Source organism: Salvelinus sp. IW2-2015, linkage group LG31, assembly GCF_002910315.2.
Source record: "Salvelinus sp. IW2-2015 linkage group LG31, ASM291031v2, whole genome shotgun sequence".
NCBI classification, from domain to species: Eukaryota; Metazoa; Chordata; class Actinopteri; order Salmoniformes; family Salmonidae; genus Salvelinus; species Salvelinus sp. IW2-2015.
The window spans coordinates 4,437,875-4,456,147 of NC_036870.1; the positions used below are offsets into that span (position 1 = coordinate 4,437,875).

The 18,273-nt window shown below is 43.5% G+C and overlaps 1 protein-coding gene across 15 annotated transcripts in view; it reads left to right on the forward strand.

The window, feature by feature from the left end:
• pleca (plectin a) overlaps nt 1-18,273 on the forward strand; it is a 155,213-nt gene that overhangs the window by 133,178 nt on the left and 3,762 nt on the right. For all 15 annotated transcript variants that reach the window (XM_023975804.3, XM_023975801.3, XM_023975803.3 and 12 more), the window contains 9 exons: nt 3,161-3,318; nt 4,023-4,201; nt 4,327-4,465; nt 4,685-5,041; nt 5,284-5,367; nt 5,460-5,564; nt 5,678-5,776; nt 7,083-10,433; nt 10,873-18,185. In XM_023975804.3, the coding sequence (XP_023831572.1) occupies nt 3,161-3,318; nt 4,023-4,201; nt 4,327-4,465; nt 4,685-5,041; nt 5,284-5,367; nt 5,460-5,564; nt 5,678-5,776; nt 7,083-10,433; nt 10,873-17,259 (10,859 nt within the window). In that variant the 3' untranslated portion in view covers nt 17,260-18,185. The remainder of the gene's footprint in view (nt 1-3,160; nt 3,319-4,022; nt 4,202-4,326; nt 4,466-4,684; nt 5,042-5,283; nt 5,368-5,459; nt 5,565-5,677; nt 5,777-7,082; nt 10,434-10,872; nt 18,186-18,273) is intronic.

Genomic DNA, 18,273 nt, shown 5'->3' on the forward strand with positions numbered 1-18,273 from the left:
TTCCAGAAAATTACAATAATTATGTGGGCATAAATAATGAATTCATGATCGAAATTACTAAGAACAAAATCTATCTCAAGGCCATCAGACTGTTAAATAGCCGCAACTAGCCGGCTACCACCCATTACCCTGCCCTGAACTTACTCACTGTCACAAGCCGGCTACCACCCATTACCCTGCCCTGAACTTACTCACTGGACTAGCCGGCTAACGCCGCGGCCCCGCGCCCCGACCAGCTCCCCTCCCTCACCATTACCCTGCCTGAACTTACTCACTGTCACAAGCCGGCTACCACCCATTACCCTGCCCTGAACTTACTCACTGTCACTAGCGGCTTCCACCCTTACCCTGCCCTGAACTTACTCACTGTCACTAGCCGGCTTCCACCATTACCCTGCCCTGAACTTACTCACTGGCACTAGCCGGCTCCACCCATTACCCTGCCTGAACTTACTCACTGCACTAGCCGCTTCCACCCATTACCCTGCCCTGAACTTACTCACTGGCACTAGCCGGCTTCCACCCATTACCCTGCCCTGAACTTACTCACTGTCACAAGCCGGCTACCAACCCATTACCCTGCCTGAACTTACTCACTGTCACTAGCCGGCTTCACCCATTTACCCTGCCCTGAACTTACTCACTGGCACTAGCCGGCTACCACCCATTACCTGCCCTGAACTTACTCACTGTCACTAGCCGGCTTCCACCCATTACCCTGCCCCTGATTTCATATGTACAGTGCTTTCAGAAAGTATTCAGACCACTTGACTTTTTTCATACTGTTACGTTACAGCCTTATTCTAAAATGTATAAAATATTTTGTTCCCCTAACTACACACAATACACCATAATGACAAAACAAAAACAGGTTTTAAAAGATGTAAATAAATCAAAAACTTCAATATCACTTTTACATAAGTATTCAGACTTTTTTGAAGCACCTTTGGCAGCGATGACAGCCTTGAGTCTTCTTGGGTATGATGCTACAAGCTTGGCACACCAGTATTTGGGGAGTTTCTCCCATTCTTCTCTGCAGATCCTCTCAAGCTGTGTCAGGTTGGATGGGTAATGTCGCTGGAAAGCTATTTTCAGGTCTCTCCAGAGATGTTAGATCGGATTCAAGTCCGGGCTCTGGCTGGGCCACTCAAGGACATTGAGACTTGTCCCAAAGCCACTCCTGTGTTGTCTTGGCTGTGTGCTTAGGGTCATTGTCTTGTTGGAAGGTGAACCTTCGCCCCCAGTCTGAGGTCCTGAGTGCTCTGGAGCAGGTTTTCATCAAGGATCTCTCTGTAAATTGCTCCGTTGATCCTGACTAGTCTCCCAGTCCCTGCCGGTGAAAACTATCCTCACATCCTGATGCTGCCACCACCATGTTTCACCGTAGGGATGGTGCCAGGTTTCCTCCAGACGTGACGTTTGACATTCAYGCCAAAGAGTTCAATCTTGGTTTCATCAGACCAGAGAATCTTGTTTCTCATAATCTGAGTGTTTAGGTGCCTTTTGGCACTCTGGGGCTCTGTCAAAGTGACCATCAGGTTCTTGGTCACCTCCGTGACCATGGCCCTTCTCCCCCGATTGCTCAGTTTGGCCGGGCGGCCAGCTCTAGGAAGAATCTTGGTGGTTCCAAACTTATTCCATTTAAGAATGATGGAGGCCACTGTGTTCTTGAGGACCTTCAATGCTGCAGACATTTTTTGGAACCTTTACCCAGATCATTGCCTCAACGCAATCCTGTCTCGGAGCTCTACAGACAATTCCTTCGACCTCATMGCTTGGTTTTTGCTCTGATATGCACTGTCAACTCTGGGACCTTATATACACAGGTGTGTGCCTTTCCAAATCATATTTACCACAGGTGGACTCCAAGTTGTAGAAAAATCTCAAGGATGATCAATGGAAACAGGATGCAGCTGAGCTCAATTTTGAGTCTCATAGTAAAGGGTCTGGATACTTATCTAAATAAGGTATTTCTGTTTGTTGTTTTTCATAAAATAAAAAATAAAAATGAAAACCTGTTTTTGCTTTGTCATTATGCGGTATAACAAACGTAACAAAATGTGTAAAAAGTCAAGGGGTCTGAATACTTTCCAAAGGCACTGTATATACTGTATTCTAGTCAAGTCCATTCTATTCAACTATTGCTGTAGATATACTATCCACATATTCTTCAGCTATATATATATATATATATATATAGCTGAAGAGGGGGTAGTCCAACAGTCCAGGTCACAACGGGCAATCACATAGCTTTTGCTCTCGTTTCTCTCACTCTTCATACCTCTCTCGTTTCTCTCACTCTTCATACCTCTCTCGTTTCTCTTACTCTTCATACCTCTCTCGTTTCTCTTACTCTTCATACCTCTCTCGTTTCTCTCACTCTTCATACCTCTCTCGTTTCTCTCACTCTTCATACCTCTCTCGTTTCTCTCACCTCCTCTGCCCCCTTTGTGCAGGCTGCTTCCTCCTTTATCCCCAAGCACTCCCTGGCTTAACGACCAACAGCCTTTCCTCGTTAGGGCAGGAAGTCCATATAAGGCTTGGGGGTGGAGCAAGCTACCTGCCAGATATCTTTCTGTTACCCCACCCCTCACCTCTCCCTGCCATCTGCCACAAAAATATATATATATATACATATTTATACTCCAAACTCCGACATTGCTCGTTCTAATATTTATGTATTTCTAAATTCCATTATTTTACTTTTAGATTTGTGTGTGTGTTGTTGTGAATTGTTCGATAGTACTGCACTGTTGGAGCTAGGAACACAAGCATTTCGCTACACCAGCAATAACATCTGCTAAAAATGTGTATGCGACCTATAAAATGTGATTTTATTTTATTTTGACTGTGCTACTGTACCATAACCATGGATGCATCCCAAATGGCACCCTGTTTCCTACATAGTGCGCTACTTTTGACCACATCCCTATGAGCCCTGGTCAAAATGAATGCACTATGTAGGGAATAGGATGCCATTTGGGATGCAACCCATGTAACCAAATAATTCTAAGCAAATACATAGATATATGCTCTTTGCATCATTCAATGTTAATCAGGGAACAGAGCACTATTTTATGATCCAGAATTCTAGTCCTATTGATCTGTAAATTCKTCTTCTTATACATTTGTTTGTAATGGTTGCTCCCATTCTGTTCAGGTGAGCAAGATGAATCTGAGTGCCGGAGCTACCTGACCAAGATCAAGGACCTGTGTCTGAAGCTGGAGGGCTGTGAGACTCGCACCGTCGCACATCTGCGACAGCCCGTGGACAAGGAGCCGCTCAAGGCTTGCGCCCAGAGGACCGCTGAGCAGAAGGTACRYCAGTGACGTCACCCCTCYGTGACATTGTTTTGTCTAGTTTATTAGGATCCCCATTAGCTGTTGCACATGCTGCAGCTAGTCTTCCTGGGGTCCACACAAAATACAAAATACATGACACAGTGCATGACAGTTACAGACAAGAACAACACAAAGACAATACAACATAACATTACAGGGGCACCTTGGGAGTTTTATCACTATGGGTCTAACGGCAATGGAGGAAGAGACATTTGCTGTTGTAGCTGTTTCTCAACCCAGTATCTATGTCATTTAGACTCAGGGGTAGCCAGGCCACTGGTAAACGGTTACCATYAATCACGCATCCAATCCCAAAGTAAACCGAGTTAATGGTAGATCTGTAATGAAGTTTGAGCCCAAATTAGATAACATGCCTATTTGAAACAGAGCCAGGTCAAATTCAACATGGGGTTATTGTTTAAGGAAGCGATTTAAAGTTCTTGTGTGTCAAGTAAATTAAGTTAGACAGTAGAAGAGACAAAGTAACATTTTTAGATCAGTCGTGCTGTTTAAGTATGTTCCATCTGCTCGTTTCCGATCGTAAGACGTTTCAGAAGATCTTTGTGTCCCTGTTTCACTTTACAGTATATCGCTGGTTAGCTTGTTAACAACTCCATGACTGCTTGGAAGCCCAGATGGAATAGCCAGTTATGGTTCATTATTCCCCTTTCTGCTCATAGAAAGTCCAGTCAGAGTTGGAGGGCTTGAAGAAAGACCTGACCAATGTGGCTGAGGAGACAGAGGAGGTGCTGGCATCTCCTCAGCAGTCCAGCTCCGCCCCAGTACTGCGCTCTGAGCTGGATATTACGCTGAAGAAGATGGAGCACATCTACAGCCTGTCCTCCGTGTACCTGGACAAGTGAGTCCCTCGCTGACTCTGATTGTTACCATATCCAAAAACCCATAGGACCAATAAGTAACATAAATAGTAGATCTGAGTCATGTTACACACACAGCTAACACTATACACCATTGCTTGTCCAGACTGAAGACCATCGACATAGTGATCCGCAGCACAAAGGGAGCAGAGGACACCCTCAAAAAGTACGAAGCCCGTTTACGAGACGTCAACAAGATGCCAACAGACGAAAAAGAGGTGGAGAAGTACCACGCCCAGCTAAAGGTAGAATTAACTGTATTCTATCCGTTGGTGTATAGACAATGCTTTTATATGGACTGGTTATCCGACAGTAACTTAATGATTTCTATGCATTTGTAGTGATGTTCCTCTCTCTCCCTCTTTCTTTCTCTATCTCTCTCGTTCTCTCTCTTTCTCTCTTTCTCGCTCTCCCTCTCTCTTTTTCTCTCTCTCTCTCTMTGTCTCCRTCTTTCACTCTGGRAGACAATGCGTGGCGAGGCAGAGGATGACCAGAAGACATTCGACAATCTCCAGGTGGAACTGAAGAAGGCGTCGGCCGTGAATGAGCGGATTAAGCTGGTCCACAGCGAGCACAACACCGAGCTGGAACACTACCGCCAACTAGTGGCCGGGCTAGAGGAGCGCTGGCAGGTCGTGTTTGCCCAGATAGACCTGCGCCAACAGGAACTGGACTTGCTGGGGAGGCAGATGTGCGCCTACCACGAGAGCTATGACTGGCTCATCAGATGGCTCGGTGATGCCAAGCAAAGGCAGGTGAAGATCCAGGCCGTGCCCATCGGCGACAGCAAGGCCCTTATGCAACAGTTGGCYCAGGAGAAGGTACTGTACGACTAATAATAYMATTTGATTGYATTTATATAGTGCTTTTCTACCTAGATGCTCAAAGCGCTTTACYTAGTAAAGGGGGAAACTCACCTCATCCACCACCAATGTGAGGCACCCAGGACAAGGTAGCAGGAGGCTTCCATTACAAATAGTGGAGATGAAGCTTCTTTGCTCAATGATGGAATATAATGTTACATTATCATGACAGTCAGTGTTCCAATCTTTTATCATTGCAGAAACTCCTAGAAGAGATCGAGAAGAACAAAGATAAGGTTGAGGAGTGTCAAAAACATGCAAGAGCATATATCGATGCGGTCAAGGTGCGTATGCAAATCACTTAAAACAAGATCATGCATATGGAGATTTGTTGRATCAGTAAAATTATTATATTATGTCCATGTGTTTCCCCCAGGACTATGAGCTTCAGGTGGTGACGTACAAAGCTCTGGTGGAGCCCCTGGCTTCGCCCCTTAGGAAAACCAAAATGGAGTGTGCATCTGACAATATCATCCAAGAGGTAGGTCATATAGACAAGATGGGGAATTTATTTAATATTATTTTACAGCTACAGTAGCTTTAAAGTTGTTAACAATTATATGGGATTACTAAACATCTGGAGTTGTCTTTCAGTATGTGACGCTAAGAACCCGCTACAGTGAGCTGATGACTCTGACCAGCCAGTACATCAAGTTTATCACAGAGACACAGCGCCGCCTTGAGGACGAGGAGGTAATTGAGTGACACATTGAAGACAGGCAGCAGCTCCCGACAACTTGAATTAAACCCACTAACCATGATAACAATAGCCTGGTCCAAGGTCTGTTTGTGCGCACATGTCAACTATTTAGATGTTTGGCATGTGTCAAGGAGTGACATGATGACACAAACAGACTTGAATACCCAGGCGATAACAACAGTTACGATAAAACACTCTATGTATTAATTAAAGGGTTCAAAATATTTTAGCTGATGTGGTCTATGAGGGAAGTAATTKGTTTTAGTGTAGCTCATCGCAGTATGGAAAGTGAGTAATAAAAAGAGTAATTAAAAATTCTGGTGCTGCAGCACATCCCATTGGATGTGGATGTGTAACCGGTCTTTAAATTACACTTGCAAGTTACTTTTGCTACAGTATCCGCTCAAATCTGAAGCAAACATCAGGCTCCCCATTCAACCCCAGCCTTTTCTTCTGCAATTGAATTTGTTATTTCTCTCTTGAAACAAAATATTTCTGCACACTCCATTTTCTCTGATCTGGTGATTAGGACTCTGCGGTCTGACTAACTACCACCTCAGAATGATTATTTCAAATGACAAGTTTTGTTTMCCCCTTTTCTAACCTAACTCAATCTAAGCATACTCTCTATGGGTAATATACTCTTTGAAAATTATTATTTTTCTGCTTCTGTCCTTTCAGGTTTATTTCCAATTTTTAAACGTGATGGATTTAATTTGTAAAAGATAATACAATCTTAGTCCAAGGTAAAGTTGAAGAGTAGTAGCCAAGTCAGTACATTGAAAAGTGTTATTTGATTGATTGGTATTTTATACCTAATTGGCATGATACCATTCAAGATCCCAATTGTGTTGTGAAGTAATGTCTCATTATGTGTGCCATACATTAAGTAAATGTGACAAGACATGCGTGATTATTTCCCTAAAGCAAATAACAAACATTTCTCTCCCTAGATAACAAATGTTTATTCATTTGAAGTAATGTTTTGTTCATGTATTTACATCTACAATGGGGTCTGAAATGATTGACAGCCTTGATAAAGATGAGCCGAAATTACTGTATAAAATACATCATTCAAATACTGAGCTATATTGTATGTTCAAAAACATTGGAACTTAAAGAAAATTTAAAAAAATTAAATCAGTTTTGCTCATCTATCATGGGTGTCAATCATACCTACCTACATGTACTTAAACGTTTGACTTTTTTTGAGTAATTCAATCAACTCAAACATTTATATTCTAACACTGTAATACTTAACATTGTTTTTCCCTTTACTTTTTGCTTCCACTAATACAGAAAGCTACTGAAATACTAAAGAAGGAGGAGAGAAAAAAGTTGTCTGAGATGCAGGCGGAATTAGACAAACAAAGACAGTTAGCTGAGGCACACGCAAAAGCTATCGCTAAAGCCGAACAAGAAGCCCAAGAGCTCAAGTTGAAAATGAAAGAAGAGGTCAGCAGGAGGGAGGTTGTAAAAGTAGATTCTGAGAAACAGAAGCACAACATACAGCAGCAGCTGCACGAACTCAAGAATCTGTCAGAGCAAGAGATCCAATCCAAGAGCCAGCAGGTTGAGGAGGCACTGTATAGTCACACCAAGATAGAAGAGGAGATCCACATCATCAGAATCCAATTAGAGACCACCATAAAGCAGAAGGCCACAGCTGAGGCCCAAGTTCAGCAGCTCAGGGACATGGCTGCCGAGGCTGAGAGACTGCGGAAAGTTACTCAGGAGGAGGCAGAGAAGCTTCGCAAGCAGGTGAATGAAGAGACTCAGAAAAAGCGCAACGCGGAGGAGGAGCTGAAACACAGAGCAGAGGCAGAACAAGAGGCTGCCAAGCAAAAGCAGAAGGCCCTGGATGAGGTGCAGAAGTTCAAGATGCAAGCTGAAGAGGCAGAGAGGCGCATGAAACAGGCAGAGGAGGAAAAGCAGAGGCAGGTCATGGTTGCAGAGGAGGTGGCACAGAAGAGTGCCGCCACCGAGCTGCAAACCAAACGCATGTCCTTTAACGAGAAGGCAGTAAAGCTCGAGGCATCACTGAAACAAGAACAGGACACTGTTATTCAGTTGCAGGAACAGGCAGAGCGCCTCAAGAAGCAACAAGAGGAAGCCAACAAAGCCAGGGAGGAAGCAGAGAAGGAGCTTGAGAAGTGGAGGCAAAAAGCCAATGAGGCACTCCGTTTGAGACTCCAGGCTGAGGAAGATGCCCATAAGAAGAGCCAGGCTCAGGAGGAAGCAGAGAAGCAGAAAGAGAAAGCTCAGCAAGAGGCAAAGAAAAGGGCTAAGGCTGAAGAGGCTGCTCTTAAGCAAAAGGAAATGGCAGAGAAGGAGCTGGAGAAACAGAGGAAATTGGCAGAGGGAATGGCCCAGCAGAAACTCTCTGCAGAGCAAGAGCTAATTCGCCTAAGGGCTGACTTTGACCATGGTAAGCAACAGAGATCTCTATTGGATGAAGAGCTCCAGCGCCTGAAAAATGAGGTGAATGCTGCTGTAAAACAAAGGAAAGAGCTAGAAGACGAACTGGCCAAAGTAAGATGCGAAATGGAAGTTCTTCTTCAGATGAAGTCCAAAGCTGAGAAGGAGACCATGTCTACAACAGAGAAAAGCAGAAATCTCCTTGAGTCTGAGGCATCGAAAATGAGGCAACTAGCTGAAGAGGCAACTAAGCTGAGATCAATTGCTGAAGACGCAAAGAAGCAGAGGCAGGTAGCAGAGGATGAGGCAGCTCGGCAAAGAGGAGAGGCTGAGAAGATACTCAAGGAAAAACTGGCAGCCATTAATGAAGCAACTTGTCTGAAAACTGAAGCTGAGATTGCCCTGAAGGATAAAGAGGCAGAAAATGAGCGACTTAGGAGAAAAGCCGAAGATGAGGCTTATCAGAGAAAGATCCTGGAAGACCAAGCCAAACAGCACAAGCAAGACATTGATGAAAAGATCACCCAGCTTAAGAAAACTTCTGATTCTGAATTGGAGAGGCAGAAGAAGATTGTAGAGGAAACTCTTAAGCAGAGGAGGGTGGTCGAAGAGGAGATTCGCATACTAAAACTAAACTTTGAGGAGGCATCAACAGGCAAGTTGGATCTTGAGTTGGAGTTGAACAAGCTTAAAGGCATTGCAGAGGAGACACATAAGAACAAAGTCAAGGCTGAGGAAGAATCAGAGAAACTCAGAAAGCATGCTTTAGAGGAGGAGAACAAAAGGAAGCAAGCTGAAGAGAAAGTAAAAAAGATCACTGCAGCAGAGGAAGAGGCAGCGCGACAATGCCAGGCAGCTCAGAAAGAAGTTGAGCGCCTCAAAAAGATTGCTGCTGATGCTAACAAGCAAAAGGAGGATGCTGACAAAGAAACAGAGAAACAGATTAGTCTAGCCAYAGAGGCTGCACAGAAATGTAGTGCTGCAGAAAAGAGAGCACAGGCTGTTCTGGTCAAGCAGAAAGAGGACAATCTTTCCCAGGGCAAGCTCAAAGAGGAGTTTGACAAGGCTAAGAATCTTGTACAAGAAGCTGAGAAGGCAAAGGAGAAAGCTGAGAAAGAGGCTGCTTTACTCCGTCAAAAAGCAGAGGATGCTGAGAAACAGAAGAAAGCAGCTGAAGCTGAGGCTGCCAAACAGGCCAAGGCTCAGGGGGATGCTGAGAGACTGAGGATGGAAGCAGAGCAGGAGGCTGCAAAGCAAGCAGAAGCTGAGGCTGCTGCTCTGAAACAGAAACAGCAGGCAGATGCAGAGATGGCCAAGCACAAAAAGCTAGCTGAACAAACAGTGAAGCAGAAGAAACAAGTTGAGCAGGAGCTGAGAAAGGTGAAACTGCGACTGGATGAGACCGATAAGCAGAAATCTGTTTTGGATGAAGAGCTTCAGCGCCAGAAGGATGAAGTTAGCAATGCTGTCAAGCAGAAAGCTCAAGTGGAGGATGAGCTATTCAAGATCAAGGTCCAGATGGAAGAGCTGGTCAAACTTAAGCTTAGAATTGAGAATGAAAACCAGCGTCTCATGAGTAAAGACAAAGATAATTCTCAGAAATTCCTGGAAGAGGAAGCTGAGAACATGAAGAAGCTTGCGGAGGATGCMGCCAGGCTAAGCTTAGAAGCTCAGGAGGCAGCCCGAGAGAGACAGATTACAGAGTCCAAGCTTGAAGAACAGAGGGCTCTTGCTGACAAAATGCTGAAGGAGAAAATGCAAGCTATCCAAGAAGCAACTAAACTGAAAGCTGAGGCAGAGAATCTCCAGAAACAAAAGGACAAGGCTCAGAAGCAGGCCCAAAAACTGCTGGAGGACAAGCAGCAGATGCAGCAACGTTTTGAAGAGGAGACAGAGGGCTTCCAAAAATCCCTAGAGGCTGAGCGCAAGAGGCAGCATGAAGCGACGGTGGAGGCAGAGAAACTGAAGCTTAGGGTGACACAGCTTAGTGATGCTCAGTCTAAAGCAGAAGAGGAGGCCAAGAAATTCAAGAAACAAGCAGATGAGATCAGGGTTCGTCTCCAAGAGAAAGAGCAACATGCTTCAGAAAAAGTCATTGTCGAGAAACTGGAGGTGCAGAGATTACAGAGCAGCAAAGAGTCTGAAGACCTACGCAAAGCCATAGCTGACCTTCAGAAAGAAAATGAGAAATTACAAAAAGAGGCTGCAGATCTACAGAACACGTCGAAAGAGGTATTGCAGAATGTGAAATAATCCTGTGAAATAACAAGTGCAAAACCCCTTTGCAAATATCCGTAACCTTCTCAAAAGCACTAACACATAGGGGAGGTCCAAAGTTACTATTCATGTGAATTGCAGAGACTGTCAACAATACTAAGTGTCCAGAAATTTCTCATGAATTACCAAATGTTGCTGCATTTTGTAAATCCAATTATGTTTTCTAGCAAATGTTCATAATTGCATTTCAAAATMAAACCGATTTCAAATCAATTTCCAATCATAGAATACAGAATACAGTTATATGCTGTATATACAAATACCATTTATATGTAAATATATTGATTATATTATTTAGCCGTTATAATCAGTGTAATAGAATGTTAAGACCATGTGAAAAAGGGTTGTTTGGAGTTGTATTAATTGTGTCTTTTTTTTTRTTTCTCCAAATTAGATGGCCAATGCCCAACAGGAACAAATTAAAAAGGAAAAGGTCGTTCTTGAGCAGACTTTCCTGACAGAAAAACAATTGTTGTTGAAAAAAGAAAAGCTCATTGAAGAAGAGAAAAATAAGCTTGAGAAACAGTTTGAGGATGAGGTTAAGAAGGCCAAAGATCTCAGAGACGAGCAGGATCGTCAAAGGAAGCAGATGGAACAGGAGAAGAAGAAACTCCACGCTACCTTGGATGCCGCTGTTAAAAGGCAGAAGGATGCCGAGGAGGAGATGTGCAACAAGCAGAAAGAGATGCAGGATCTTGAAAAGAAGAGGCTTGAACAAGATAAATTGTTGGGTGAGGAGAATGAAAKGCTTCGAGAGAAGCTGCAGCAACTTTCTACATTAAAAAAATCTGCAACATCCCACACTAAAGAAATGGAGATGCAAACGGATGAGGTCCCTGAAGATCAGCTAATTGCAATGACAATGGTGGGAACTACAAAGAAAGTATTCGATGGGTCTGCAGTAGTAGATGGTGAGAAGAAAAACAAAGAATTACCATTTTCTTTTGATGGGATTAGGGAGAAGGTACCTGCCAGCAGGCTCCATGACATTGGTATACTGAACAAGAAGGACTTTGATAAGCTGAAAAAAGGCAAAACCACAGTGAAAGACCTGAGCAAGACTGAGAAAGTGAAAACATGTCTCAAAGGCAAGAATAGTGTTGGCGGAGTCTTGACCCCAGCCAAGCAGAAAATMAGTGTGTATCAGGCCATGAAAGAGAATAAACTTTCTCCTGGTGCTGCCACAATGCTRCTTGAAGCTCAGGCAGCATCTGGGTACKTCATRGATCCAGTGAAAAACAGAATGCTCWCTGTGGATGAAGCTGTAAAGGAGGAATTAATAGGTCCAGAACTCCATAACAAAATGCTTTCTGCAGAAAAAGCAGCTACTGGTTACAAAGATCCTTATACTGGAGACACAATCTCACTCTTTGAGGCCATGAAAAAAGGTCTGATTGAACAAGACCAGGCCTTTAGACTTCTGGATGCTCAGATTGCAACTGGTGGAATAATTGACCCTGTCAATAGTCACCGTGTACCTCTCCAGACAGCCTATAAGCAGGGCCAATTGGATGCTGAGATGAGCAAAACTCTATCAAACCCTACTGATGACTCAAAGTTATTCATTGACCCAAGCTCTCAGGAGCGCCTCACTTATCAGCAACTATTGGAGAAATGCATCCCAGATGCAGAGACAGGCCTACTTATGTTACCAATCACAGAGAAAGCTACACAAAGTGACAAGACCTATACAACTGAAGAAACTAAAGATGTACTCACTAAAGCGAATATCTCTGTACCATTTGGAAGATTCCAAGGAAAGACTGTGACCATTTGGGAAATCATTAACTCAGAGTATTTCACAGAGGCACAGAGGAAGGATCTGATTCGCCAGTACAAGACCGGAAAAATTACTGTGGAAAAAATTATCAAAATTGTAATTAGCGTCGTGGAAGACAAAGAGAAGAGGAAGGAAATTGTGTTTGACGGTCTGAGGATTCCTGTCACTGCAGCTGAACTTCTAGAATCGAAGATCCTCAATAAAGACCTGTTCAACCAATTGCATAATGGTAAAACAACTGTCAAAGAAATCTCTGAGATGGAGCCTGTTAAGAAAGCCTTAAGGGGAACACATAGCATTGCTGGAGTGATCGTTGAGTCAACAAATGAGAAAATACCATTCTATCAAGCTGTAAAGGAACAGATGCTCTCTCCCGAGACTGCGTTGTCTCTTCTTGAGGCTCAAGCTGGGACTGGATTTGTAATTGACCCTGTCAAAAATCAGAAGCTCACTGTGGATGAGGCTGTTAAATCAGGTCTTGTTGGCCCAGAGATGCATGAAATACTTATGTCTGCAGAGAGAGCTGTTAATGGGTACAAAGATCCCTACACTGGAAAGAATCTATCCCTATTTGAGGCAATGTTGAAAGACCTCATTAAGAAAGACCAGGGTATCCGTCTGCTAGAGGCTCAGCTTGCAACTGGAGGTATAATTGATCCAGTTAAAAGTTATCACATCCCACATGATGTTGCCTGCAAACGTGGATATTTTAACGATGAAACAAACAAGACCTTGAGCAACAACACTGATGAAACTAAAGTCTTCTTTGATCCTAACATGTGGGAGAATGCATCTTATGTACAACTCATGAAAAAATGTGTCACAGACAAAGAGACTGGTTTTCCATTTCTTCCGCTTTCAGAGAAAGCAATTCAAAAGTCAAAAGAGGAACATTATAAGTCAAAAGAGGAACATTATAAGTCAAAAGAGGAACATCAATACACGGAGGTCCAGATCAAAGATGCCCTGAACCAGGCAACTATGGAGCTGCCGTATGGACCTTTCAAAGGAAGGAAAGTCACTATTTGGGAGATCATATACTCTGAATATATTACAGAGGAACAAAGAATCGAGTTGATTCGACAGTACAGAACTGGAACAGTGACTATTGAAAGAATGATTACCATCCTTGTCACAATGGTTGATGAAAAGGAGGCCAAGAAACAGGAAAAGGAACAGGCCAGCTTTGAAGGTCTTAGGTCATCTGTCACTGCCAGCTCCTTGTTTGAATCCAAAATAATTGATAAAGCTACATATGATCAGCTACAACAGGGTAAAAAGAAACCCAAAGAAATCAGTGACATTGACTCAGTCAGAAAGTACTTGCAAGGAACAGATGGACAGATCGTAGGCATCTATATGGGTGATTCAAAGGACAAGGTTAGCATCTATCAAGCAATGAAGAAGAACATATTGAGACAAAATACAGGTCTTTCGTTGCTCAAGGCACAAGCAGCAACCGGTTTCATCATCGATCCTGTCAAAAACCAGAGGTACACTGTGGATGATGCTGTYAAAGCAGGAGTTGTTGGCCCTGAGGTTCACGAGAAACTTCTGTCAGCAGAGAAAGCAGTGACTGGTTACAGAGATCCATACACGGGCAACACGATTTCCCTCTTCCAAGCCATGAAGAAGGAGCTTGTGCTACGAGAACATGCTATTCCCCTGTTGGAAGCTCAGGTGGCCACAGGAGGGATTATTGATCCAGTCAGCAGCCACTGTGTTCCAAATGATGTGGCCTTCCAACGTGGCTATTTCAATAAGCAGATGGCTAAGACCTTTACTGACCCCTCAGAGGATATCAAAGCTTTCACTGATCCCAACAATAATGAAAGTTCCACCTATAAACAACTGCAAGAGAAATGCATAAGAGATCCAGATACCGGTCTGTGCTTCCTGCCGCTATCAAAGGCTGAAGCTCAAAGTCCAGTGGAAAAGTCCTACGTATTCACAGAAGAACAGGCACAGACAGACTTGACTAACACTCAAGTGGATATCCCTCATCAGAGCTATGCAGGGAAGGTAATGACCCTATGGGATGTCATGGGGTCAAACCTTCTCCCTGAGGAGGAAAAGCTAAGGCTCCTGGAGCAGTATCGCCTTGGGCAAATCACAAAGGAGAGAATGATCATCATCGTCATTGAAATCATTGAACAAAGGGAGATACTGAAAGGAGAGCAGAGCATGTCCTGTGATGTGATCAGACGAAGAGTCACTATTGAGGAGCTCTATAGTTCTCGCATTATCGACCTTCAAACATACAACATGTTGAAGCAAGAGAAGAAAACTATCCGTGAGGTAATGGAAATGCCGTCTGTAAAGCAGTATTTGTTTGGCACAGGCAGTATTGCTGGAATCCTCTCAGACTCCCCCTCTAAGGTCAGTATTTACCAGGCCATGAAGAGAGGTCTCATTAAGCCTGATTTTGCTATCAGTCTCCTGGAGGCCCAAGCGGCAACAGGATTCATCATTGACCCCGTGAAAGAAGAATTGCTAACAGTTGACGAAGCTGTGCGCAAAGGGCTAGTCGGCCCTGAAATCCATGACAAACTTCTCTCTGCCGAGAGGGCAGTCACTGGCTACAAGGATCCCTACAGTGGAAAAGTAATCTCTCTCTTCCAAGCGATGAAAAAAGACCTTGTTCCTGAGGACTATGCCCTGAGGCTTCTTGAAGCCCAGGCCTCCACTGGGGGACTTATGGATCCAGAATACTACTTCCACCTTCCCACAGATGTTGCAATGCAACGCGGATACATCAATAAGGAAACGCATGACAGGATCACAGATCCAAACAGTGATGTACAAGGTTATGTTGATCCAACCACAGAGGAGAGACAGACRTATGCCCAGCTGCTGAAGAGATGCAAAGCTGATAAAGAGAGTGGTCTGCGATTACTTTCACTGGCCGACAGAAGGCTGCTTTTCAAGGGTCTCAGAAAGCAAATCACCTTAGATGAGCTGCTTCGTTCACAGATTATTGACCAGAAGACATACAATGATCTCATTGAAGGCCTTATCTCAGTAGAAGAGGTCAGCAAAGATGTGAAGAAGTACCTTGTGGGCACAAGCTGCATTGCTGGAGTATATGTAGAATCCAGCAAAGACCGTCTGTCCATCTACCAAGCAATGAAAAAGAACATGATAAGACCAGGGACAGCCTTTGAACTTCTTGAGGCTCAAGCAGCAACAGGATATATAATTGACCCAATAAAGAACCTGAAGCTGAATGTTGGTGAAGCTGTTAAAATGGGAGTCGTTGGTTCAGAGTTCAAAGACAAGCTCATCTCTGCTGAGCGTGCCGTTACAGGCTACAAGGATCCGTACTCTGGCAAGACCATCTCTCTATTCCAGGCCATGAAAAAGGGTCTCATTCTGAAAGACCACGGCATTCGCCTATTGGAAGCCCAAATTGCCACTGGTGGGATCATTGATCCAGAAGAGAGTCACCGCTTGCCAGTCGAGATGGCCTACACACGTGGCCTGTTTGATGAGGAGATGAATGGCATTCTTACAGACCCATCGGATGACACTAAAGGCTTCTTTGACCCTAACACTGAGGAGAACCTCACTTACCTGCAACTGATGGAGCGATGCCTGATTGACCCGGAAACTGGACTAGCACTTTTGCTGTTGAAAGAAAAGAAACGTGAGAAGAAGACATCCTCTAAATCGTCTGTGCGTAAACGCAGAGTAGTCATTGTTGACCCGGAGACAGGCAAAGAGATGTCTGTGTATGAGGCATATCACAAAGGACTTATAGATCACCAGACCTACACGGAGCTTGCAGAGCAAGAGTGTGAGTGGGAGGAGATTACTATATCCTCATCTGATGGTGTTGTGAAGTCCATGATCATTGATAGAAGGTCTGGCCGACAGTATGACATTGATGACGCAATCACAAAGGGCCTCATTGACCAGTCTGCTCTGGATCAATACCGTGCTGGAACTCTGTCCATCACAGAGTTTGCAGACATGTTGTCCGGAAACATAACTGGCACCAGATCCAGGTCATCCTCTTTTGGGTCCACATCATCTTACTCCAGTAGCCCAGCTCCCTCTATCAAACCCCCGGCAACAATATGGAATGACCCAACAGAAGAAACCGTGCCTGTGGCTGGAATACTGGATACTGACACATTGGAAAAGGTGTCTGTCACAGAAGCCATGCACAGAAATCTTGTGGACAATATCACAGGTCAAAGATTGCTGGAGGCTCAGGCTTGCGTTGGTGGCATCATTGATCCAAACACTGGAGAGAAGTTCTCAGTTTCAGATGCAATGAACATGGGACTTGTGGATAAGATCATGGTTGACCGAATCAACCTGGCACAGAAGGCCTTCAATGGATTTGAGGATCCCAGAACCAAAAAGAAAATGTCTGCTGCACAAGCATTAAAAAAAGGGTGGTTGTACTATGAGGCTGGTCAGAGATTCCTGGAAGTACAATATCTAACTGGTGGTTTGATCGAACCAGAGGTTACTGGCAGAGTTCCACTAGACGTTGCCATCAACAAGGGCACCCTAGATGCACGTACTGCACAAAAGCTACGAGATGTCAGTGGATACTCCAAATACCTCACCTGCCCAAAGACAAAGCTTAAGATCTCATACAAGGATGCCATAGATAGAAGCATGATTGAGGAGGGTTCTGGTCTGCGTCTGTTGGAAGCCTCTTCTCAATCAAGTAAAGGCCTTTACAGTCCCTACAGTGTTAGCGGTTCTGGGTCAGCATCGGGTTCCCGGCCCGACTCAAGAACTGGCTCCAGGTCAGGCTCCAGACGAGGGAGCTTTGATGCCACAGGCTCTGGTTTCTCCACRAACTTTTCCTCCTCCTCCTTCAGCTCGACGAGCTATGGGCGCAGATATAATGCAGGATTACAAAGCGGACTTAGCATGGATGAGCTAGCACAGGCCCTGACATCACTAGCAATGGGCAGGAACTGCAGTTCTAAAGAGAGAATATTCACCACATTACAACCAAATTACTCACCAGTTGCCTAATTCTTATTAGAAAAATAGACTACCTTTATTCTGCTCTGCATGTCGTTATTATGGGGCGTTTCAGCAGTATATTATACATCTTTTTGCTGGCTTTACATTTTGTCCATAGTTTATTCAGTTCAATTTTTTTGAAGTACATTTTCGGTTGCTCTCTTTTGTTTTGTGTGGTCTGAGAAGTCACATTTTTGTAGACTTTAATGGCAATGTTGCCATTATTTATATGCTTACATACAGAAGAGCTGTATTCAGCCTATTATCTTTTTATTTTTAGCAACTACAATGATATTGATAATAAAGTTTTCAGTGTTAGACATATTGACATATTTTTTCATTTTTAAGCCAAGCTTGTTATTAGTTTTAATTCATTATACTTCTATAGTTACATTTTCAGACATTTGAGTAAAAATTATATTTTAATTTTTGATATATATATTTCTGTTAAAWTCCATCAAAGAAAGAACAATATCTATTATAAAGTATACCTTTTTATGGCAAAACAAATTAGATGTAAAAGCTGTTAAACTGATGTCTGTCATTACAATATATAGAAATGGAAAGTAAAGCATCCAATCTGCAGAGCAGAAAAAGGAGTCACAGGACAATTAATTATAACACTGGAAGAAATGCTTAAACAAAAACCAAGCTTCCAGATCTTGTGCCGCTAATACTTTGCTAATGTTTGGATTCTACCTATCCCCTTCTCGTAATATACAATGGACTACCAATCAGTTAAAACTATGCAGTCTTTATACAGTCAAGCACCTTATGGAGAGAGCATTCCAAGGATGGCAATCCCAACATAATAAAACCTGGACAAACTCACTTGAAGTGAAAAATGCCACAAATCACCATGAAACACCTTGGTCTCATCTCAAGCTGAAATAACTTCTCAGCAGAACCATTGCTTCTCTGGAGACCTTTGAAAGGTGAGTGTATTTTCTTTGATTTTATATTTTTTGCTAGACATGAATCTTAAATAAATGCTGTATCTTCAAGTCTTTTTTTTCCTTCATT